The sequence below is a fragment of the Furipterus horrens genome, unplaced genomic scaffold, assembly GCF_987537825.1.
Source record: "Furipterus horrens unplaced genomic scaffold, mFurHor1.1.pri manual_scaffold_10, whole genome shotgun sequence".
NCBI classification, from domain to species: domain Eukaryota; kingdom Metazoa; phylum Chordata; class Mammalia; order Chiroptera; family Furipteridae; genus Furipterus; species Furipterus horrens.
Window position 1 is genome coordinate 82196903 of NW_028327180.1, and position 25251 is coordinate 82222153.

The 25251-nt window shown below is 37.4% G+C and overlaps 1 protein-coding gene across 4 annotated transcripts in view; it reads right to left on the reverse strand.

The window, feature by feature from the left end:
• The window catches only part of CSNK1A1 (casein kinase 1 alpha 1), a 41841-nt gene extending 17835 nt beyond the window's left edge, over window positions 1-24006 (reverse strand). For 2 of the 4 annotated variants that reach the window (XM_090288378.1, XM_090288377.1), the window contains exons 1-5: window positions 23321-24006; window positions 22563-22669; window positions 6237-6363; window positions 2963-3061; window positions 556-639 (exon numbers count right to left, since the gene is read on the reverse strand). In XM_090288378.1, the coding sequence (XP_090144504.1) occupies window positions 556-639; window positions 2963-3061; window positions 6237-6363; window positions 22563-22669; window positions 23321-23443 (540 nt within the window). In that variant the 5' untranslated portion in view covers window positions 23444-24006. The remainder of the gene's footprint in view (window positions 1-555; window positions 640-2962; window positions 3062-6236; window positions 6364-22562; window positions 22670-23320) is intronic. The other 2 variants (XM_090288379.1, XM_090288380.1) reach the window with 2 other exon arrangements.
• Window positions 24007-25251: the final 1245 nt, after the last annotated feature.

Genomic DNA, 25251 nt, shown 5'->3' on the forward strand with positions numbered 1-25251 from the left:
TATTAGAATGCAATGTCTTCTATTTCCAGAGCATACAATGTGTTTATTGAGGTAAATCAATTCTAGAAACACTAGATTGAAATCCGATCTACTCTTACTTGAAGCTCATTAAGGAAGGGCAAGAGAGTTGAGGCAGAATATATTCACCATATAGCACTGATGCACACTGAATTTAGATGTATTTCATGCATTAAGCTCTGCAACTCCAAATATATTTTTAAAAACTAAACAGTATCTCAAGTTTACCGTCAGGTACAGAATTCCATACTGGACTAACACATCATTTCCTCATATAGACCTTGAAGATCTAAACATAATCCTGTTTTCATTTAGGTTTTCTCTGAACTCTAGAAGTTTAAGCGAAAGCCACAAAGAAACATCTTAGTAATGTTATGTTTGCCAAGTATGTCTGAATAATGCCAACGTAAGAGGTGCTTGAGCAAGATCTACATTCTCCAGAATTAAAAAACAAAACAAAAATAATCAGAATAAAACAATAAAAAAGAAAAGCACATGAATTTGGGATTGAGGTTGGAATAGGAGACAGTTTCAGACCTGGTTTAATCCTGAGAAAGATGGGTCCTGAGAAGTACTAACAGTCATGCTTCTTTTCCTCTTCCCCACTGGAGATTCTAAACACTAAACAGACAATAGAGGGTGGCAGTGCATCAAACAGTATTGCTTACATTGCAACAATGGCCGGCGCAGACAGGCAACACCGAGGCATTAGAGAAAGAACAGGGTAGCCAAATGCCATCCTTCTTCCACCAAGCACTGAGCTTCTCAGTTTTCCAAATAAAAATCACATGCTCAAGAACATTTGAATTCTGGAAAATACTCAGGTTTTTAATGCCACTATAATGTGTCACTGCCTGAAACAGGGATTGCAATGGTGACATTTGGCTATTTAATTTTTTTAAACCAAAAATGGGGAATTTGGATCTGCAATCTTTAGTACCATAATCTGCCCTTCCCCCCAAAAACAGGTTGTACAGGGGGGAAAAAAATCTTCAGTAAGGAAGAGGTAGAAGGCATTTAGTCACCTTAAAATTTATTTTCATAAGCATGCAGGGCTGATTACTGGAAGAGATGAGCAAATTCACTAAAATTGGAGTGGCCACTCCTAAACATCAAATTTAGAACAATTTCCAAAATAAGAAATTTGACTTTAAAAATCAACCTCAAAAGCCCCCCATAACTTTGTTTTCCAATAAATAGAAAACTACTGAACAAGCTGACCAAAGAATCCAGTCTCATACAACTGGCTTTTTCAAACTACAATACAGAAAACACTAAAAACCAACTACATAAACAAAACACTAATCTAAAATGTTCAAGAACAACATTTAGGATTTGAGTCTTAGTTAAAACACTGCGCTTCTGCCCTAGGTAGGGGGCTCTCTGAATCTGTGTAACAGCAAACAGCTCCACAATATTCTATTTAATATCTAGATCTAAAGAGGACACAAAATCCTAAGAAGACTTTCACCACCGGGCATATTGGACTGCCTAACACAACTATATGATTAACAAGCTATTTTTAATGGGGGTGGGGCAAGTAAAGAGGTATTATCTAGACCATCGTTTAATTTTAAGGTAAAAACAATGTCCTGCAATGTCAACACGCAGAATACAGATCACAGGAGGATAACAGATCTTAAGTGGGGGAAAAAATGGAAAGGAGAAAGCTGGGAAATGGCCAAAAGATTAGGGTCAAACTGACAAAACTGCCCCCAAAATTAAGACCAGTATTTTTTTTTTTCCAATTAAATTACCAGGTTTTGCAACAACAATTAAGAACCTGGATGCTTCAAAGGCAGAAGCTAATAGAATTTTTTTAAAAGATGCAATTTGGGAATGGCAAGATAAGTTATATGTAGATTTAAACACCTCTATTTTTTCAATATTTAGCTCAGCTTTCAACAACAACAAAAAATTTAATCTCCTAAAACTTGGTCAGACCAACATTGATGTCTCTCACACATTAACAAGTAACACCAGTTCTAATGGTAATAGCTCCAAGTTGGCATTCATACAGGCAAACAAAGGTAAACATTTATAGCTAGACCTAAAAACACCAAACATTTCCTAATGGTTTAATAAAACAAATGGGAATCTTCCATTCAAAAACATAACAAAACAAAAAAACATAAAAAACAAAAAGCCCCCAAGTTGTCCTGAAGTTGAGAATTCCTATCAGATCATTAAAGCATAATATGCTTAGTGCATTGCCAATGCTGCCTGTCTGCCCGAGCTCAACAATGAATCAATAGATAAATAAAGCAATTCACTCAATACACTAATCATTGCAGAAAAAATTTCAACACAATTAGTTTCTAACTGCAATCATGCGTCACTAGCTAAAACCCAATCATCCCATAAAGTTCAACCATTCTGAGACCCCAATGAACACTAATTTGGTTGTAAGAATGTTCATTTCTTCCTTTGTAAGGGGAGAAGGAATGAAGAACCCACCCAACTCAGCACCCAAGAAACTGTCAACTACTTTTGAAACAGGCCCCAAAGTTATCCTTTTGAATACACAAATCCAAGGATTGAAGAATTCTCATTATCAACCATGCTCAGTCAGCAAATGTTAACACCATGGTGACAGATAGGTCAGTGGATCCCACGCTGGCACAAGCATATATGAATAAAAAAATAACTAAAACTGTTTAATAGTTAAGTAACAGATGATTACATTTCATGATAAACTATAGCCCTTGGGAATTTTATACTTCCATATAGATAACTACTAACCTTGGCTGGGTTAAGTTGGAGAGAATTTATTTCAAGTTACTAAAGTTAATGAGTTAGCTGATTATCCTTCTAGTACAATCTTTAAAAGCAATTATCAACAGCAAATTAAATTTACTATGACTTTTTGAAGATCAAAAGTTTACCAAAGCAATTCTTGGGAGTTCTACTCTTTGCTCTTTCATGCAAATAACATTTGACTAACCTTATTACAGTGACGCCCAATACCCATTAGGAAGTTATCTGGTTTAATGTCTCTGTGTATAAAATTCTTTGTATGCACATATTCAATTCTACTGATCATCTGGGGAAAGAAAAAGAAGGGGAGAGATAATTAAATTAAGTGATTTGAATTAAGTAACAAAAGAAAGCAAGATATCAACTATTTCAATATCTCAATCAATTACTTTATAAGATTACAGGTATATTTTAGTAACTTTATAGTTCACAAAGACAGTGTAAGACAAAACTAAATGAAAAGGGCAATCAGGCTCTCCATTCATCTCTAGATTGGTGGATATCCAAGCATAAATCCACATCCTTTGGCTTGTTGTTCCAATATTAATGATTATAAACAAGGCAGCACCTAACCTGATAGGAAGAACTGGCGTTTGCAATTTTTAAACTGCAAAAGTAATAAATTTAGAATCGTTTCTATTATTGTAATAAATTATATAAAGTAAAAACTAAATCATTACTTTTACTCTCAATCTTATACCTGCACCCCCCCACCCCCCGTGCGAGATAACCTGTGTTAAAAACAGCCTGGTGTTACTCAGATCTATTTCTACGTTTTTATATACATATACACGTAAACTCGGACATAGCTATACTTGGGAATAAGGGGTGCTGATCAACTGACAAATAGATTTGTAAGTTGTCATTGTTTTAAACTGAAATAGAAACATTTTATTCACTTTATTCTTGTTTGTTTTTAATTACACGTATCCAAAACACTCCTGGAAGTTGGCAGCATATAAAGCATACAACTTTTACATAAATGAAGATGTATACATGCTGCATTTCCTTTTTTTTTTGCATGTTTTTGGACTCCCCCATTTTTTCTCCACACTTATAAATCATATTCAGAACATGAATAGTAAAAATGTCATTCTGACAAGTTTTTCTTAAAAATTCTGCCAAGTCAAATTCAACAGGTCTTAGCATTCTGTTTAATGACTACAAATATTCTAAGGTATAGATATAAAATTTTCCCAATAACCCCTAACACAGTATTCCCATTGTTTCCAGTATCTCCCCACTGTAAGCAGTAATGCTGTTATTAAACTTAAATATATTGTACCTTCTACTGCTTTTATTTCTATAGGCTATAAGTCCCACACAATTACAGGGAGTTGCTGGACTGAAGGGCATATTTTTCATTTTGATAGGCACCTTTCAAAATAGGTTATCAACAAGTTATTTTTTTCCATCAGGAGTTTTTAAGAGTATTCTTTTCTCACTAGCAAAGGGATTTCAGTTCTTCCTAAGTTTTGCCAATTTGACAGTTATTGACCTCACTTGTACTTCCCTAACACTTAATTTGGAAATTGGTCATCTGTACTGACCATTTCAATTTTCTATCATATAAACTGTCAATATATATTTTTTTTGTTCCATTATTCTTTTGACTTGTTCTTTTCTTGTCAATTTTTCAAAACTTCTCTTTTAACTATTTATGGTATCTCTTTCAAAATAGTTTTAATTTTCAAATTATGTCTACCTTTTCCGTAAGATACTTAGGAATTGTATTTGACAACGTTTTCCACATCCAAAGACTACCAAGATTATTTTCTATCCATATGTTCTTGCTCTTCTCAGTACTATGCGTCAAGATTCTGTTTTTTATTGTCCTTTTCCGCAGAGCTTTTATTACTGTGGATATAAAGATTCTAAATCTTCCTTTACCTTGATAAATGTCTCCTGAAGCCAAATATGTAATCTCTTGACAATCTATTTATACTCTCAAGGAAGTAAATGTGTACCAAGTCCAAATACTCACCTTACATACAGTAGCAACTTGTGCATTAAGGAAGTAAAACAAAACATTTGGCTCACTTAATGCACACATTTGTCCTAGCTAAATAATTATCTATCATTAAACTGTGACTATTAATTCACTGGGAAAACACTGGGCAAGAGACAATTAATGGCACAAACTACAGATTACTTCAAGTGCTGTCTACCATCTACAAAGCAACACTTAGCTGTTACCTCCTAAAACAAATGCTTTCCTGAAATCCTCAATTACATTCTTTCTCCTTTGTGACCAGTGTACTCTGAATAGACTTTTATCACAGAATCTAGAACATCGCAGTTTTCCATTTTTCTCTACTGAACTCTAAGCTCCTAACTAGTTCCTTAGAGGCCCTAAATAGATGTTTCACTGTACAACTGTCAATGAGTCACTGAGCCTACAGAATATAAAACTTTTATTAGGATTCATTCAGATGTTAGTTAAAACATATTAAAAGGTTTTTAACCCTTTAATGTTTGAGTCCATAATGTGTCACAAATGAAACACTAATTTGCTAATATGTTAAGCTTAGGGAATATCAGGTGTTGATTACCAAAAAAACCCCCAAACAAACAAAAATAAAACAAATTTTACTTTCTAATCCTTGCAATGTATACTTCCTAAAATCTACCTCAAATGTTACTTCTGTTTATTACCTCATTTTACTTTCTTATGATACCTGATCTAAATTTTAAAAATGTTTTCCTCTTCCACAGCGTTTTTATAAACACTGAGTTAACTTGAAGCATTTCAACTTCCCTTCCCTTGAAGTTATTGTGATCAAAATATAAAATGATGCATTCCTTGACATTTACTTATTATCTTTTACTATGTTATCTGTTTCCTCAAGGCTTATTCCCTGACCTCATTCTCACATATTAAATTTCTTTAAAACAAATTTTATTTTTTACTTAAGATTAAAAAAAAAACCTAAGCTCTGGCTTTAAAACAATTTAATCTAATCCTTAGCCAACACATGAATTGAATTCATGACATCTCTAAAAATTCTGATTTTGCTTAGGTTCTACCAATGGCTATATTTCCATCGCTTCAAAACACATCTATTTGGTCAAAAATTCTTTCTTGATTAAATTATTTCAGCCATATTTTTCTCATGTACTCTGAACCTTTCTTCAAACAAAATCTTATAAGGAAAACTTCCTATATTCAACATAAAAACAAATAAGCTACATCTTACATCTGATCAAGCAGCCTGAAAACTACTAGTCTCCTGGTGAGTAATTAAGTCAATAGAATCTGTTTTTGTCCTATACCCATAGTTAAACATCTACAAGTCATATCAGCGTAATACGCTTGAATGAGTATATCCTACTATTTTATCTTTTTCTGCTGATCCTAAGGTTAAACAGTGACACACAGGTTTATAAACATTTAAATTACAGCCACACCATGATGAACAGTCATATTCTCAAGTTTTAATTCTCATCAAAATTTCACATACCTGGTCAGCTAACATAAGTACAGTTTTCATTGTGAACCTTCTTGAACAGAAATTGAAGAGGTCTTCGAGGCTGGGTCCAAGAAGATCCATGACTAGCACGTTGTAGTCTTTTTCCTGACCATACCACCTAATGAAACAAAAGGGAAAAAGGAAAAGCAAAGGCATTATTAAAAGCCAATCAATTAACATCCCCAAATTTTAAAAATTCTTAAAAACCTTAAGAATAAGTTTTCCCTCTCTGGTTCAGATGATGAACCCACTGCACAAGTACACTGCCCAACTGCCCAAATAAGGGTAGACTTTTCTTCTGTCAAGTGACCCCATTGTCCCAGTTAGACAGGACTTGCCTGGCAGCCTTAGCACTCCTCTCACCAGGGCAGTTGAATTCTATACCCATCTCCCACTTAAGTTCCTTAATCTCACCTGGTCTTACTTCCTAATGGAAGAAATGAACAAGACTGTGCATATCAGCCATTTCAAACCATTTCAGAAAACAAATATCCCTAATATTGTATCTCTTGTCCCATTCCCCACCAAGTTGTATTTAATCAACAATTACAAGTCCTACGCATGCGCACAAGGCAAGCTACCTAGGTAACCAACTGAAGTTTCTCTCAGACACCGAAGTTTCTCTCCCTCTCTTTTCCTTGTCTCTAAGAATAAATAAGAAATATCGTTTAAAAATGAAAAAAAACAATTACAAGTCCTTAAAAAAATTCATTTTATTTTCTGTAATCTGAAACTAAGCAACAACAACAGCAACAAAAAATTCAGTGTTACCAAAGATGACACTTGCTTTTGATAGGAATCACGCTTTCCTTATTCCAAGCTATGTTACTGTGGATAGATATACACTGTCCATAATAACTCAAAGACTATCTACTGCTAATTTCAGAGAATCCAAGGACTGAGAACCACTGCAGTAAATGATTTCAAGTTTCTATAACTGTAATTCAGGTAAAGTACTTTCCTAAAAAAATCAACACTACCATTTTAATTTAAACTTATCTAGATTACAAATTCGGTTGAAAAATAAAAAACTGGTGAATATTTAAAATGTTTTAAAAAATAAGCTTATTTTAAAGCTAGACTGGAGTTATTTCTTTGTTGACTCCAATAAGAACTGACCATGTTTGAAAAGTTTGTGTTTTTAAAATATTTCAAGACAGGAATATAAAAAATCTGTCAAAATCATTAACAAGTATCAGGCTAGTGGGAAACTTAGTGCTATTTCTTTTAAAATTTTTGCGCTCATGTTGTTTTGATACATGTCAATTAATTAAGAGAAAATCAAGATTAAAACTAGAATATGTTACTTAATATTTTAATAATTCTATTTTCTAGAAGTTGATTGTTCATTTTGAGAAAGCACCTGGTCTGTCCCAAACCAAACTCTTGGTTATAACCCCAGTGGAACAAAGAACAATCTCTCTTTCTCTCTCTCTCCCTGGACACTGGCTTCTGTGTTGTTCCAACTGAAGACATGGTTAGATATTTTTCACAGCAGGACAAATAGAGATAGGACACTGGAAACCCAGGGGGCAGCCACTATTTCCACATGAATAAACCAAGCCACACCACAATTTCCCATGCGTGGGTGCTTGGAATGTATTCCTTGTGGTCCCATGAAAGAGCCTAATTTCCACAGACAAGAGGACTAGGCTTTAAAAGTTCATGTTCCTTTCTACAACTGAGCTTCGAATGTTCTTGAAAATTACTCCACAAACACGATCCATGAATAACTGCCCTCAAACATACAAAAGGAATTCATTTCACACCCTCTTTGCAGAAAAAGGTATCCTAGTGGGAAAAGTTTCTGCTTAACCTTCTAGAAATCTTGCCTACTAGCCTAAGAAAAGCAACAGATGAGCCACTGGCAGAGTTGGTCTGTGCTCATAGTACCAAAACTGTACAGTAAGTCTTCACTCATCATCATCAATAGGTTCTGTGACTTTAACCACATCAAGCAAAACAAAATATAATGATACAAATTTCACCATAGGCTAATTGATACGAACAAGAATTGTTTCTTCCACATCTCATCAATGTTTTAACAGAATGACACTGAACAAAAAATTTTTCGAGAATCTGCTAAACAAGGGTGCTCTACAATTTTTCCTCTTCCATCCTTACTTTCCACATGGGAATTCTCAACACTCTTCACATTTATTCAAACACTTATTTGAAAGAAAAGCTTGCAGTGGTGAAATGGGAAGATGTGGATAAACATAACAAATAATATTAAAAGGTAATTGATGAACAAAGTAAATAGGTTATGTTCTCCTTTCCTTTTTCACGCCTTTTCCTCTTCCATTACTTAATGGCAGAGGCAAATCTGTGCTAGAGAATTGTGAGGAACTTCAAAATCAGTACGTGCCATGATAAATACCCAATAATAAGAGTTATAGTAAATATTAATATAATTCTAACTTATCCAGGCTATTCAAAGAGAAATTATTCTCTAGAACACCAAATCCAGAAAGAGTGAAGGCAGAGTGAGGAAGGCACAAAAAGGCAAAGGGAAGAGAAGGCATAAATCAACTCTCACAAGCCCCTATCTCATCTCTGCATCAGCGGATCTCCACCGATGGCTCACTGGCAAAGCTACAACAAATAGGCAAATTTTACAACCATCCACCTAGGCCCAAGTCCACACCTGAAATGCAAAAGACACCAATTCATACTTTGTATCTTCACGCAATTAATCACACGATTTCATAAAGCATTTTGAGACACCATCTGCAAAGTAAGCCGTAACAGAATACTCTCATAATAATTAGAAACCAGAGAGAATTAAGATGAGTTTGAAAACATACCTTTTTAAAAAATCAAGTTTTTATTTTGTATTTTTCTCCTTTCTTAAGTGTATAAAACATATCCACTATTCTCAATGTGAAAATGGTAAGTGATCCATTTAAAAAATAAAAACAGCTAAAAAAAAATGTTTCAAAGTGATTTTTCTCCATGGAATAACCATGCATTTCTAAAATAATCAGATCTTGCTCTTGTATAGAGATTGGCACCGTAACTCCTTAAAAATAGGTGACAGGTGTTTCTAATGTTCCTACTTCCTTTGGTCTCAAGGAATATATAATATATAATACAGTTTATTTCTCTAAAGCTAACTCCTCATATCCTCCCCATCTGTACTTTCCACCTGTCTAACTCATCCACACATTAAACACAAATTAGAAGCCAGGAACAGTTTTTTGCTTATCCTAGCCCCACTTATTCAGTTTCTACCTTCACCTCTGTTTCCCAGTTCTATTCCCAGTCACTATTACTTACCAAAAAAAGGTACCTTATGATCTTAAGACTGTGCTAAGAGAAGACAAGGTTCCCCTCTGTTCTCATCTCCTTTCCTCTAAACCCATATCTAAACCAAATCTAGTTTAAAAATTAAGACACACAAAAGCAGAAATGTAAGGTGATACATTCACAAGTCACTGGGGCCAACAAAAATGTTAACAGAATTCTGAAAACCAAAAGATCACGGGAACTAAATTTGTCCAAAGAAGCCTCATGAGAATGACCTGCTATTACAGGTCAGATCCTGAAGGAGAGACAATATTCTGAAAGGGAAGGCTGAAAAGGGTGTGCCTAGCAGGGGCAAGAACAGAGCTATAGAAAGGAGAGTCAAAGTCGCTGGTAGTGCCGGACTATATTATACACTTAAATGCCAGGCTCAGCTTTTACATTCTGTAAATAATTGGGGTAATTAACAAGAGTGTGACTGGGACATAATATAATTAAGCCAATATTTTAGGGTAGCCTTGGCATCAGTATGCAATATGAAAATAGGAAGTAGGGGAAGGAGTAACAACGACATGGGGACTAATTTAGAAGTGTTACATTACAGTTGGAGATTTGAGGCTAGGGGTTTCTTTTTGAGAAATCTCTTTATAAAAATGGAAATGTCTTAAGAAAATGACTCAAATAAAATATTTTAAGTATTGCTATGAGACCCAAGAACTTCCAAGAACAACAAATCAGTATAATAACGATATGCACATAGTTCAGATTAAAGCATTCAATTATGTTCCATTCCTATGACTAGGAGGATAATAACAGATAACAATGTATTTGTTTATTGTACATCCTCCCCTTCAGACTATCAACTTGATAGGTGTGAAGGTTAACTCCGTGGGTTAACCTGACTGGGCTAAGGGATACTGAGTAAACTATTGTTTTGGAGTGTTGGTGAAGGTGCCTTTGGAGACCAGCACTGAATCAAGATTAGCATCTGAATGACAGACTAAGTAAAGAAGATCGCCTTCCCCAAGGCAGAGGACCTGAATAGAACAAAAAGTCTGAAGAAGGAAGAACTCGCTCTCGTCATGATATTCATATTCCCGATTTTCAGGCTTTTAGGCCTGGACTAAAACTACACTGGTTTTCCTAGGCCTCCAGCTTGCAGGCCAGAGATCACAGGACTTCTTAGCCCCTTAACTGTATGAGCCAATCCCTCATAATCTCTTTAAGTATGTTTATACACAATCCATCAGTTCTGTTTTCTCTAGAAAATCCTAATAGAGGCAGCCACTGTATCTGTCTTGTTCACAACTCGATATTCCCAGCATCCAGCACAATGCCTTATATACAGGAAATGCTCAATTAACATTTGCTGAATTAAAGAATGAAAATCCAGCCCTGGCTGGTGTGGCTCAGTGGATTGAGCCCTGGCCTGCAAACTGAAAGGTCTCCGGTTCAGTTTACTAGTCAGGGAAAATGCCTGGGTTGCAGGCCGGGTTCCCAGTTGGGCTGCATTCGAGAGGCAACTGATTATAAATTATCTCTTGCACATCAATGTATCTGTCTCTCCCTCTCTCCCCCTCTCTCTAAAATTAAATACATAAAATCTTAAAAAAAAAAAAAAAAATGAATGGAAAGCCAAATGGGAGGCTGTAAAACACTAAGTGCTTGATTTCACAGATAAGAAAAACAAAGGAAGGAATTCAAAACACTCCCTGCACTGAAAGTTGAAATTCAACAGCAAGCACCTACTCATCTTTGATTTAAATAAGCCCAATAATTATAAAAGTTTTAAAATGACAGTTTTAATACTTTTTAATCTTTTCCTATGCCATTTTCAGGTTATTAACGTCAGTCCTCACTGAACAAGTAAAAAGTGTAAGCACTGGATCAGTGCTATATTATACCCATTTTCACAGCATCTACATTTTCAAAGCACTGCCTCTTAAAACTTACTCTTGACAAGACATTATCAACTACGTTTTTTTGTTCCTTTTTATGAGGGTAGAAAATAAGGACCTAGTCTAGTACCATCTTGCTGAAATCTTAAAAACTAGCTCAAATTCCCCTTTTAGGTTGTTATTGCTAACAGTTCCAGCCACCCTGTCCTATTTTGTCTATATTCCTTTTAATGTTCCCATACATTAATATTTATGTGTACCATTCTTTTTAAAATCCTCATCCAAGGATATGTCCACTGATTTGAGAGAGAGAGAGAGAGAGAGAGAAACATCGATCAGTTGCCTCCCACACACGCTGCAATCTGGGATCAAACCCATAACCCAGGTATGTGCCCTGACCAGCAATTGAACACACAACCTTTTGGTGTACAGGACAACACTCCAACCAACTGAGCCACCTGGCCGGGGCTATCGGTGCCAATTTTAACAGTATGATTTTGCCATTCATAATAGTCTTAAAATTATGCATACCCCATCTTCCCATCCTTGAACAGTGCCCAACCTACAATGAGCAAAAGAAATTACCTAGAGGCAATTTGTGTTGATCATTTCCTACACTGCTCTTTCTTTCTGTTTCTAACTGTAATGATGTCACATTGGTTTCTTTCCTTTTTCTTTCTGATGTGTGCTGTGTTTGTGTGTTGTGGTTAACAGTTCATTTACAGCAATTAGTGGCAGTTCCTTATCCCACTCCCCTCCTAAATTATCAGGTTTCAACAGCAAGGTATCCTCACCCACAACACACAGCCACCTATTCTCAAGCTAAGTTCTTAAGTCTCTAAATTAATCACCAATCCTTCTGGTACTGCAGTCATTTGTTGATTACTTCTGGAAGCTGAAGGGATCTATGACCTTGAGTCTCAGCACTAGAGCTAACCTTTAACCTTATACTATCAGTATCTGTTAAGCTCTATCTTATTAACGGCATGCATCATGAAAACAGAACCAATAATGCAAGACAGGTTCTACTCTATTTTGATTCATGGTAACTCTTCAGCCCTTCTGAAAGAGAACTAGACACCAGACTAAATGTGAATTACCTCCTGATTTTCTACTCTTGGTTTTTTGCGTCTTGTATGCACCCTGACTAGGAATCAACCAGCAACCTCTGCTTTAAGGGATTACGCCCAACCAATTGAGCCACACCGGTCTGAGCTGTTCGACCATTTTTAACTGGCTGATTTTCTCACCTTCATAATCTCACACCCCCTGGGGAAGACATTAACAAGCACAGAAGTAACTCAAAATTGAACAAGACATACAAGGGAAAGAAAAGAAATACTGGAACTCCATCAACTGAGATCAATCCTGCATCAAATGTATTTAAGCCACAATTACTAAACTTGTGTTGGGTATAAGCAGTTTATTAATGTATTAAATAATAAAACATGTGGGGGGGCAGGTCTAATTACTATTATAATTTTGAAGTAGTGATGAGTGTAAACAATATTTTGAGATACCTGTGACAATGTGGTATGAAAATATCTGTGATTTATATTGGTCACGCAAAGACACAGGTATTGCTTAGTGGGGGTTTCTTGCATACATTTATAATAGAAATAAGAGATTCAGCTAGAGGTTCATAAAAATAAAGATGTTAATTTTTTCCTATCCAAATTCAGTGACCTCTTAAAAGGTGGGGGTTAGGGAATCTTTGAAGCATGTTAAGAACCCAGGCTCTAAACCGATTTTTAAGGTACTAATAAGACCTAAAATTTGGGCATTATGTGTATGTTTTTTCACAGAATACTGTCAACTAGAATGATTCATTTTCTTCTTTCATTCTAACCCTTCTGTTACTAATCCTTCACTCAAAAATCATCCCTAAGATCCTTTAATTATGCTAGAACATTCTTATTTCTCAGTCTCTTTGTTCCTTGTTTGCCCTTTGCCTTCAAAGATATATGAATGTTCCTTATCGTGAAGTTATAAAAACACAAAACAAAAAAAATATGCTTTGATACATATCACTATCCACTACTAAAGCTACTATTCATTTATCCATTCAATATATGTGGTGGCTAAGAAAACAAAATAAATAATATTTATTTATTTGGATGGAGACTGGTGCTGAGAGAATACAAGTTATGTGGACCCAATCTATCTTTTAGAGGGAGGCACTAGGGAATGGTTGATTCTTGGGGGGCAATGGCGGGAGGGGGCACCCAGAAGATGGCGAGGTGAAGGGTTAGGAGCTTGCCTGAGGTTTGGCATTCACAAGAAAGTGAAAGTAGCCAGCATGGCTGATAGATAAACAGTGAAACAAGATCACCTTATTTTCTCCTTTATGAATTAACTTGCTAAAACCTAGTTGGCATCTGCCATCTTACTCTCAATTCTTTTCTTGGTTCCCAATAAAATGGTTATCATGCTCATCATACTAACTAAATTATATTTCAAAGATCACAAATGATCTGACTTTTGTCAGTCTGTTGTCAATGCTCTAAAATTGGCAGTGTAGTACTGGAGACAGCATGTGGAGATTTAGGCACTTCGGGGTGGGGGGAATACAAGTATTAAAATATACATTTCCATTAAGACATGGACAATATACCTACAGTTTTCACAATACCCATTATGAAGGCTTGGTCAAATCTTTTCTAATAGGCAAATCCATATATATAGATAGAAAGTATATTAATGATTATATAGGGCTGGGAGAATATGGAGACTGATCACTAATAGGTTCAAGGTTTCTTTTAGGGATAATGAAAATACTCTAAAACCAGATTATGGTGGTTACTCAACTCTGTACCCATACTTAAAACCAATGAAGTGTACACTTGAAATAGGTGAAGGTTTATGTATAAATTATCTCAATAAAGCTGTGAAAAAATTTTTCCAAAATTTGCTCCTCCAGTCTCTGAATATTTATTTAAGCACCTATCACATAGCTGATACTGCAGATTAAGTGATATAGGCATCTTAAAGTCTAGGAGAACAGATGAAAGACAAAAGCAATAAGAAAGCAACAATAAAGTTACAAAATATAGAGGAGGGAGTAATTTATTCAGAAGATAAAAGGAAAGGTTTCCTAGAAAAGTTAGCATCTGAGCTAAACTTTGAAAGATCCCTGGATTATTGTATTAGCTTCCTAAATACTTTACCAGTTCTAGTAGTTCCTCTATGGGGTTCATGGAGCCATTTCTCTGTTATGAAAACCAATGCTCCTAGCCCCACCATCTTCAAAAAAGGGGGAAAGTTTCATATACATGAGGAATTCCAAAATCTGGCCTCTGTCAGGTTATTCTTTAATTTTATATATTTAACAACTCACCAGACAGCCCTCAGACCATACCTGAGTCAACAGTTTATTTACTAAACATCATTATATACTGGACTTTCGTTACAGCCCAAACCCAAACCCTTTAAAAATCTCATTTCCTGTCTATCTCTCGGATGTATATTACCTCTTCCTAAAAACTAGCTTCTTTTGACTTCTACAGCCCATTATGCCAACTCTCTCCTCTTGCTTGCTTGACATTGAATTTCTATCAAGGGGTTCAGTCCTCATCCCCAATTTATCTTCTCCACTATCACTTCTATGCTGATCTTGCTCAGATCTATCCCTGGTCCTAATTCCCTGGCTTAATTAAGCTTAGTTCTTTATTTTCTGCTACTAACTTGACTATGTAAGAGCTAAACTTGGGATACCCTATCACTTTAAACTCAACACACCCTTTTCATAAAAGCCACCTTAAGGAGACAATAGGCTGTGAGGAAAACCAAACTTCTACCACCCAAAAATATGCCTTTTGGGATACTGATTTTAAGCTATTAAACAAGATGCAGAATGAACCTTTCACCCTTCCCCTTACCTCCCTTAAGAAAGGCAGATAGAAAAACCTGCTTAGGCCTTGGCCAGGTAGCACAGTTCATTAAGAGTATCATTGCGATACACCAAGGTTTTGGGTTTGAATCCCCCGTCAGGGCACATACAAGAATCAGCCAGTGAGTGTGTAAGTGGAACAACAAATCGGTATTTCTTTCTCTCTCCCTCCCCCTTTCTTTCTCTCTAAAATCAATAAAATTTTTTAAAAAGATGTTTTAAAGAAAAGAAAAAGAAGAAAGAAAAACCTGCTTAAAAAAAAGGAAACAGCACCTTCGCATAGTATAAAATGTAGCAGACTGGGAGAAATCTAGCAAAGCCTGTTTGAACTTTCTTCTGTATACCACTGTTTCTGGGTGGCCAGCAAGAATTCATTTACCACCTTTGCTCTTTCTCATCTACCTGAAAATCATGGGCTTTAAAATGCCAGGTCCCTGCCTCACTTTCTTCTTTGTTCAAAAATGGTATATAAAAACCTCAACTACCTGATGCATCTTTGGGTCTTACGTATTTTTATGGCACCCCTGCATATATACCCATAATTTTGGACATTTTCTCCCATTAATCTGTCTCATGTTAACTTGTTAGCTTAGGTAGAACAACTCAGAAGGTGAAAGTCAAGTTATTTTTTGACCTATCCCCCATCTGGCAGTGTAGGGAAATGAACTTGGTGATGTTGCTGAACTACACCAAAATAAATTCCAACACTACTGAGATGCTAATAGGTACCTCTAAGCTGACTATGTCCACAATAGCAAGCCTTTATTGTGAAATTAATGGGCATTAACATTTAATTATATAGTATTTTCACACCTGAATTCAAAATTAAATAAGCTAGTACGGCCATATTTCCATTTGTAAATTGGCTGTCAGTTAGTGAGTTCTGCTGAATATTTGAGAAATAGTAAGTACCATAGAGATGATGAATATTCTCTATAGGAACTGAGGAACTAACTACTGCATGCATCAGGTACTCCTAAAATTCGAAATGTGTATAAGCCCTGACTTCCTACAGAGCTTGATTAAAAAAGTAAATCCAGAACTAAAATAAAAGCAGTTTCTTTATTATGAATCATGCCTTCTTTTTACCCAACATTATTATAAATATAAAAGATACTTCCATCAGCAAAACATGGTTCTTTCCCTCAAGGAGTTTCTAGAAAGCTTTCTAGTAGGAATGCATCTGAGAAGTGAATAGGAAAATGGTTTCACATATTGGTTTTCAGAAATCAAAGCATTTGACTATATGAGGTTACAGTGTACTTTCCAGTACCATGTTTCCTGGTGTAGGATTTCCTGAATTAACCTCCTAATTCAGAATAGAATCCAACCTTATCAAATTCTAGTTCTAGGAAAAGATGGGGGTTGGTGGTGTGGATAGGGAAGCACTTTCGTTAATCTCGGAATATGGTACAGTCCTGTGATTACTAAACTTTGCTGTACATGAAAAACAACCCAGAGCTTTTATAATTTGTCATACCCCAGACCTCTTAAATAAAAATAAGTAGCTCAGGTTAGTCAGAAGCTAGGTCTCAAAAATTTTTAAGCTCTCCAATGTGCAGCCAAATTTGAGAACCACTTGTATAGTTGAAAGAAGCAGTGAGATCTACTCAAATAACATATTTGCTATGTGACTTTAGGCAAATAACCACTCTAACACAATGATTAAATGAGACCAGGTACAATGCCTGAATAAAGGTCAACTATTTCTTTTTTCTTGCACATATATATAGAAAGGAATGTTTAGCCATACTGAATTCAACCAACTACACACTTATTTCAATAGCATATATCAATGTTATGAATAAAAGGCAACTATGCATTAAAGTCGGAACAAATCATTACTGCATCAGAGAATGAAAGAGGCACATATTATCCTATGACCCCATCAATTTATATAATGCATTAAAAAACTCTTAATACTTAGTTGGTCTTACAAATCCTTTTACAAATGAAAGCCAACATTACAAATTACAGAATTCATACCAAGTTCACATCTATGTGGAATCACAGATGAATTCCAACTCTCATTGTAACATTTCCATTTCCCTTTATATTGAGGATCGTAATATACTTCTAGCTAAACTGTTTTGTACAGCACTTCCAAAGTCCCCTATAAAACAACATACCCCGATGACAACTTACTGATAAGGAAAAAGAAGTATTCTAGTTCCTCAAAAGAGAACAAGGCAAAAAGCTCAAGTGCCTCTAAAGTATTAACCACTCCCACCTGATCATTTTATTAGGTAAATCTAATAGTGTACTTCATGGCAATAAACAGATTACTAACCTGTAGTCATGCACAGACTAATAATATCAGATCAAGAAAAAGTAACATGTAACTGCAATCCAAAAGACAAATTTAAAAAGAAAAAGAACCTATGTGGTCACAGAACATAACTTGCCAAAGATAAGCAGTAAAATCAAATATTCTTTATCTCAATAGGGAGCGTGGGTTACACCAGTGCATGTCTTTGTTCAAACTGATTCAATGGCAGATTAAAATCTGTACATTTCACTCTATAAATTATATCTCATTTTTTAAAAATCCCATTAAGACATGTATTTGTCCATGTTATATGATTACTATTCATTCTAAATTTCAAGAACCACCCAAGATAGTATTGGAAACAAGACAGTAACAAAAGCAACACTTAAACTAGGTAATCATTTATATTATGAAAGCTATTAAGGTACTAATTTAACATCAGAAAAACTTCTGTTAAACTCAAGGACTGATTTTTAATATAAACAGAGTAAATGTATAAGATGCAACTTATAACACGTGCTTCAAATTCTAGTTTTCTTCTTACAGAGTTCTTAACATTAAAGTTCTTACTATAAACATGGACAGATGAGAAAATGTTACTAAATGTTACTTTAGGTATAGCTTCAATATACTTTGAAACAAAATGATATAGCTCTAAAAATAAAACAAGATAGTAAAACCCATGTCCTATACTACACATGAGTTCCTAAGTATATACTACAATTCAAATACAAATTAATCATGTCCAACAAAAATTCTCACCCTGCAACCCATGGATTCAAATTGGAGAATAAGAATTAAAAGCAGCCAGTTAAATAATAATAATACAAGCAATAGGTTACTTACATTTACAGGAGCGCTTTTCAGTTTCTCTGTAAGAGGTCAAATGCCATAAAGTGAAGGAGGCCAAGTATGCCTCTGCAGCATCAAATGAAAAGGTGTGGGGCATGTGAGCGGCCATGATTTGACCTTGATGTAAGGTGAAAATGGTTCACAGGAAAATTCAGACTTAGGGGACTTTAAAGTCACCAGTCTAATGTCTATTATGAAGTTGTGGGTTCTATCTCTCAAGTTTCACCCTGCTCAAAAATGCTACCTAAGCATCATTACATCATTCCGTAACTAGGAATCCATTATAAGCCAATATTAAGCATCTTTAGTATACTTTGGATTCAGTTACTCTGTAAGTTAAGATGACATTTCTCGTGCATCCAGTGATCTCTCTAATAAAGACATACCCAGTACTGATGTCACCTTTGTTCTCTGGTAACAACATTAAGGCTTATTTATAGGATATCTCCTCAGAGCCAAAAAGCAAAGATTAAAATTTAAGCTGCTTTTAACACTTAAGAGTAAGGATTAACCAGTACTTTAAAAATATTTTCTAGAATACTTGACATTCAAAGGGCAAAAAAATAGTTAAAAAACAAGGTAACACAATTCTCTTATGCTCTTTCCATCTTCTTTATTCATGATTTCCTTATAAAAGTAGATCCCACTAATTTACATCCTTCTAAATGATAACCTACAGTTTAACTGATGGGGATGTCATTTTTAAGAATCTTGAGTGGTGTATCACTTCTAAGTAACATTCAAAGATAAGATCTAGACATGACATCAAACTGTGATGAAATGCTTTCTAGCTATTATCTCAAAACAAGCCTTAGAATTTCCAAGCTGAAATTTCTGGTATCAACTAGGCCAGTGACTTTAAAGTAGGAAAACTTATTCAAATAAATCCCTACCCAAAATGCTCATATGCAAAACTTTTCCCAGACAAGTAGGAAACCCTAAATCTTTTTGTCCAGCATGCTCCTTTCCCACTCCAACAAAATTAGAAAATTACTAAGTTGGTAAAATTATTTTTATTTCATAGATGAGGAAAATGATAGGCCCAAAGAGGTTACGTGACTGACCGATCCCAGATCACTCAGTCAATACCACACAGCCCATCTGGAGCTATACCATATACCATGACTGTTTCTATAGAGAACATATTAATTCAGAGTACCATGAAGAATGGGAGGGTTGTTAACAGAAATACAGTAATTTTAATTGAGCTCCCAAAAGCTAATTCACAAGTTTCAAGGATTTTAGTTTCTTAAAAATATCAAGCCCTGGCTGGTAGGGCTCAGTGGATTGAGCGCCAGCCTGTGAACCAAAGGGTCACAGGTTCAATTCCCAGTCAGGGCACATGCCTGGGTTGTGGGCCAGGGCCCTGGTTGGGGGTGTGCAAGAGGCAACCACACATTGATGTTTCTCTCCCTTCCCCTCTCTCTAAAAATAAATAAAAGCTTTCTTAAAAAAAAAATTAAGAGACAACATCATCCTCTCATTCTTGCTCTTTACACTGGATGCTATGCCACTAGGTAACAACAGATACCTTAATAAGGTCTTTACTATGTAGGGACCCGATTAGACAGGTCTGCTTTGTAGGCCAGGTAATTTTCAGCACCTTTTAAAGGATATGTCAAAGTATATTAAAGAAAACAGGGAGGGAGGGACTGGAATAAGTGTAAATACAGCAAAATTTTAAAATTTTCAATTAGCTGCAACACTTCTAAAACAATGGATAACATAAAGATTGCCTTACTTAATCTAGATAAAGTTGATTTAATTCACTGTTTACCAAATAAATGTTTATTGAGTGTATGTATGTGTAGGTGATGTGGAAATAGTGGGGAACAAACTGAGGGGGATGGGAAGATGTTGCCACTCAAATAAAGGCGTAAGTCTTCTTACCCTTTCTGCTTTCAGTGGAAAAAGTACTCTCACACTCAAAAACCAATGAACCACTTTTTGTGTCTATGTACTAACTCTACTGCTCCTAAGACAAATTTACTCATTCCCCACCCTCATCCAGTTACTACATTCTGCTTGAGACTACTCCCATAAGTCACACTCTACTCTTGGAGGCCTGCCCCAACCAGTTCACCAAGCTCTCTTCCTTAGGGCCAGATCCTGAAGTCCCATTTCCTCTCCCAGAAAGCCTTAACTTGAAGTCCAGGTGAATCTCTCTTTAGCTCCACCCACAGACAATTTATATTGTAACTACCACAACTCTGCACACATCTTATATAGAGGCCCATTATTTTGTTCACAAGTGAATTCCCTTTATTCATTGCTTATTCAGTATATTAACTATTGCCTTTGTTGGTCTGTATCAGCTTTGTCCTTAAATAAAAGCTACTGGACAAAAGGCTATGTATTTAATTTCGGCTTAGCTCTCAAAATGCCAGACACTTAATGCCTTTCTTGTTTTTCTTAAAGCTTTTTGAAAATTACTTCAAAAATATTAAATTCAACCTAACTTGCGAAATTTATAAAATCTCCCTGCATGGATGAATCTAAAAAGTATTATGCTAAGTTAGAGAAGCCCAAACACAAATGCTACTGCATATATGGTTGCCTTTATGTGAAATTCTAGGAAAAAACTAATGATGAAAAGCAAATCAGTGGGAGACAGGGATGGAGAGATTACATGCAAAGAGAAGTTTTACATTTCTAGGCTAATGCAACTGACAATTTCTTTTGAGAAGAAAAGAGCTAGGTATTTTTAAAAATTTTTTCATTCTTCCACAATAACAAATTTACTTTCCACAAGGAGGGTTTGTTTTAAAAGGATGGGAACCATAATTTACTGTCACTCACAACTAATGGAACATTTTATCATTCAATTTCTTTTAAAATGTCTATCAGCGCTGGAAATTGTTTAAGGATTGTGTTACTCCGGTTGTCTCCACATCAGAATGAATGTATGTAATCTAGTCCTTAATTCAAGATTTGAGGAATAGAAATTGGACTAGAAAGAGGCTACAGTAAATACTAATTGCACATAATTCTCAACTATCTCTGGATCTTTGTTATTTTTAAGTAACTGTTGAAAAAGCGATGGGTTTTAAGTTATATTTTACTCTATACTAGGAAAACTCTTTAATCTCAAAAGTCAAACTATTCTAAAATCCTTTAACCATTTCAAAGAACATAGTCTATCTGGTTATCTTTTATTCTGATTACTATTACTATTATACTTGCCTTCACACACCTGCCCCTCCCCAACAAAGGCCAATTTCCCTGATGTGGCTGACAAGTTACTGACCAAGTAACTCAACAGGTTGAAGTTACTTATCAAACTGTGGTTTCCTGATTAAGCTTTCTTTTAATACAACTAAGATCTGAGTAAATTTCAACATAGTGCTGCATACTGCCTTTGCTATTACCCATAAAAATGTAGCACACAGACTGAAGTACAGCCAACAGTGCCATTCCTGCGAGGATAATTAACACCTTTAAAAGGGTTCTGAAGGATTGTGCATAGTATAATTTCATCATTTCATGTCGCATCTGTTGCAAAGATCAGACTGTCATTATGCCATCTCCTTCCTTGGACCCCATCGCCGCCTGCAGCTTTATTCTTGGCTTTTCATAGGTCTAATCCACTCAGGGGTGCTAAAGGGGGCCTCCAGGCAGCTTCCCTTGTGACCCCAAGCAGAGAAAAGGGCAGGAAAATGCGGTTGAGTCACGTCGTTCCGCCATTTTCTAAGCGGAGGAGGAAGACATGTTGGAACAAAAACACAACAAAAGAGCAGCCATTTCCCACGCCAGTTCCAACAGCAACCCGAGCTGACAGGCCGGTCACTCCGGCACCTCCAAGTCCACTCCACCGCACAAGCCCGAGAGCATCAGAGGCGCCCGACGTAAAGAAAGCAGCCTCCAGCACTCCCGGGCGGGGATCAAAGGTGACCTGCAGACTCAGTGCAAAAGGAAAGCCTCTGAGGGTCGTCGGAAGCTAAACAGAGCAGCGTGCGACATACTGAAATCGTAAACTAAGTTGGCCAACTGAAATTGACTCAGTGATTGTGGTGGCTTGCGGTTCAAAGGTAACCAACGGCTAAAGGCAAGCCAGGTAACTCAAATACCAAGACCCGGATGCAGGCGGTCCTGTGCCTGCCTCTGCCCATGTCCCCCGTTCCACACTCCCCTCGAGGGTAGCCTGGGTGCTTACGGGCTCTTACCGTATGTGGGGGATGCCGACCCCACCCTGAAGAATCTTATAAAGTTTGCTCTCGTACAGCAACTGGGGATGCCTGGCCTTCTGAGATTCTAGCTTCACTGCCACTTCCTGCAGGGGAGAGAGGGGATAATGGTATCAACCTCTGTGGATTCAATGTCACTTGGGAAAGGAGGGGAGACGTTATTAAGCAAAGCTCCCAACTCGAGACGAGAAAGTGAGAGGCTGGGAAAAGAAAGCTCTCTTTGTAATTATAAAAGGAGGCTCCAGCCTCAGAGGCCTCTTCAGGGAATAGTGACGAAACCGGCACGTCCTCTAAAGTGCAGGAAAATAATTCATCCAGAAAACGTAATGAGAGGCTATAAAGAAACCAGGCGATCGGAAACCGTCCTAATTCGAACAAGAAGCCCAGTAGGACATATATATATCGACATCCATACACACACACACACACACAAACTGCGGGGGAGAGGTGTCACAGAAATAGGATTTTGCCGTTTTCACCTTAAACGACGGTTAAAAAAAAAAAAAAGGGTAGATCACGGTACATTTTTAACGAGCTGGGAAACTTCCTAGTTCATCCATGCTTTCTATCGTGCTCTTTTCCTTTTAGGGAAAGAGCGTGAGAGAGGTTCCTAAGCCAGGAAAACGGGCTCCCTCTGGACTCCCCAGTGCGTTCGGTGGGAAAAGGCCCGAGCAGTTGGGGGGCGGGGGGTAGAAGGACAGAAACAGCGTGTAGGGAACCCCACCCCAGGTGATTACCTCGCCATTGGTGATGTTGATCGCCAGATAGATGTCCCCGAAGGAGCCAGACCCGATCTTCCGTACCAGTTTATATTTCCCTCCGACAATGAATTCGGCCTTGGAGCCGCTGCTGCTCGCCATCCTGAGAGACGAAGACAGAGGCTGGGGCCAAGCCCCGACACCTCTGAGAGGACAGAGGCCTCTGCGCTCGTGCCCTAAGCAAGGCTGCGGAGGAGGGCGGCAGGAAACGGAAAACGTTGGCTTTTGGCGTCACAGGGCCCAGAATCTGCCAAGGGGAACCTGATTACCGCCTCTCAGATTGTTTTTTCTTTTATTTATTTTTTATTTTTGCCAGATCGTAGTCTGTGAAGGGTTCTCGTGGTTCTCAGGCTGGGCTAGTTGTTTCTAGGCGGCCGCTGATGCCACACTTTCGCGGCGACGTCGCGGGCTGGAAAAGGGGCGCGGTGAGTTAGGGCGGTGATACCGCTGCCACCACTGCCGCCGGCTCCCGCCCGGAGGGACCCCTGTCACTCCGCCGACGCCGCCATCTTGTTACTCCGGCTCCAGCCAACGCAAAATGCCCCCAGTCCCTGGGAGCCGCTTCTTCACGGCGCAGAGCACTCTGGGAAAGGGATCTCAGGCGCTAGCCCCAGAGGGTCGGCAGCGAGAGGGCGGAATGGGACCAGCGAATGTCGCGGCCCACGCTCCAAGCGTCACCCGTCACCGCCCAACTGCTCATGCGTAGTACAGTTCTGCTGACTGCGCAGGCGCGCCGTGTCTTCTCCTTACCTCCGCCCCGGGCTCATTTCCACTTCCGGTCGCTGGCCGGTCTACTCTTGTTGCTGGTTTGTCGGTTACTTTGGTCTCTGGAAGGCCCCGCGTCTCCAAGCCTCCAGTTAAGTTAGAGAGGAGTCACCTTCATTTTTCTTGGAGGATGGAAGCTTCAGGTCTTGGAGTTGGGTATTGACCTTTGCTCTTTGTTTGAGGCGGTTTTAAACCGTTGATCTTTCCGCCACTCCTCGTGACCCGCCTATTCCAGCCCAATTTCTGTATTGAAAGAAGCTGTCGCCTCTGGTGGAAAGGAAGAGGAAAGCAGCCCTGAGCTGGCTGGGTTTATTCAGGGCTGTCGAATTTTGCAAAATCTAGCAGATTAGTCTTAATAATCAGAATCCTGCTCTCTACGAGAGATCTTTTTACAGCAGAGGAAAAGAGAATCACCTTGTCGCCTTATGTCTTTGTGTCATTGCCCCATCGAAGAACGTAAAATTACTGGCAGATATAGTCAACAGAAAATACAATTTACAATCGTGAAGAAAACTGCACATAAAAGTTATTTCTGCCCTGGTTGGTGTGGCTCAGTGGACTGAGCAGTGGCCTGTGAACCAAAAGGTCACAGGTTCGATTTCCAATCAGGGCGCATGCCTGGGTTGCGGGCCAGGTCCCCAGTTGGGGGCGTACCAGTGGCGACCAATTGATGTATCTCTCACACAATAATGTTTCCCCCTCTTTCTCCCCCTTCTCCTCTCTCTAAAAATTAAATAAATAAAATCTAAAAAAAAAAAAATGTTATTTCTCCCCGCCCCCCCCCAAAAAACCCGGAGGAATCATGTTTGAAAACTGCAACATCGACCCAAAAAACAGGATAGAAATAACTATTACAAAATAAAATTGGCAGCGTTTAAAACTTTACATAGTAAAATTTTTTTTACTAAAAATTTAAGAAACCTTGAGCATATTTTCGTTTACAAAATTTGAGCTGGGAAGACTGGTTTTGGTAGTAACGATGATCACAAAAGAAAATGTGGTTGATGCTATCATCTGTAATATCAGATGAATTTAACCCTGAATGAATCAAACCTGTTGCAAAAATTGAAACAAAAATCTATCCCAAATAAAGTGATTTTATGAAAATGGGAATGGAAAAAATGTAGACTTAACTGCAACTTTGA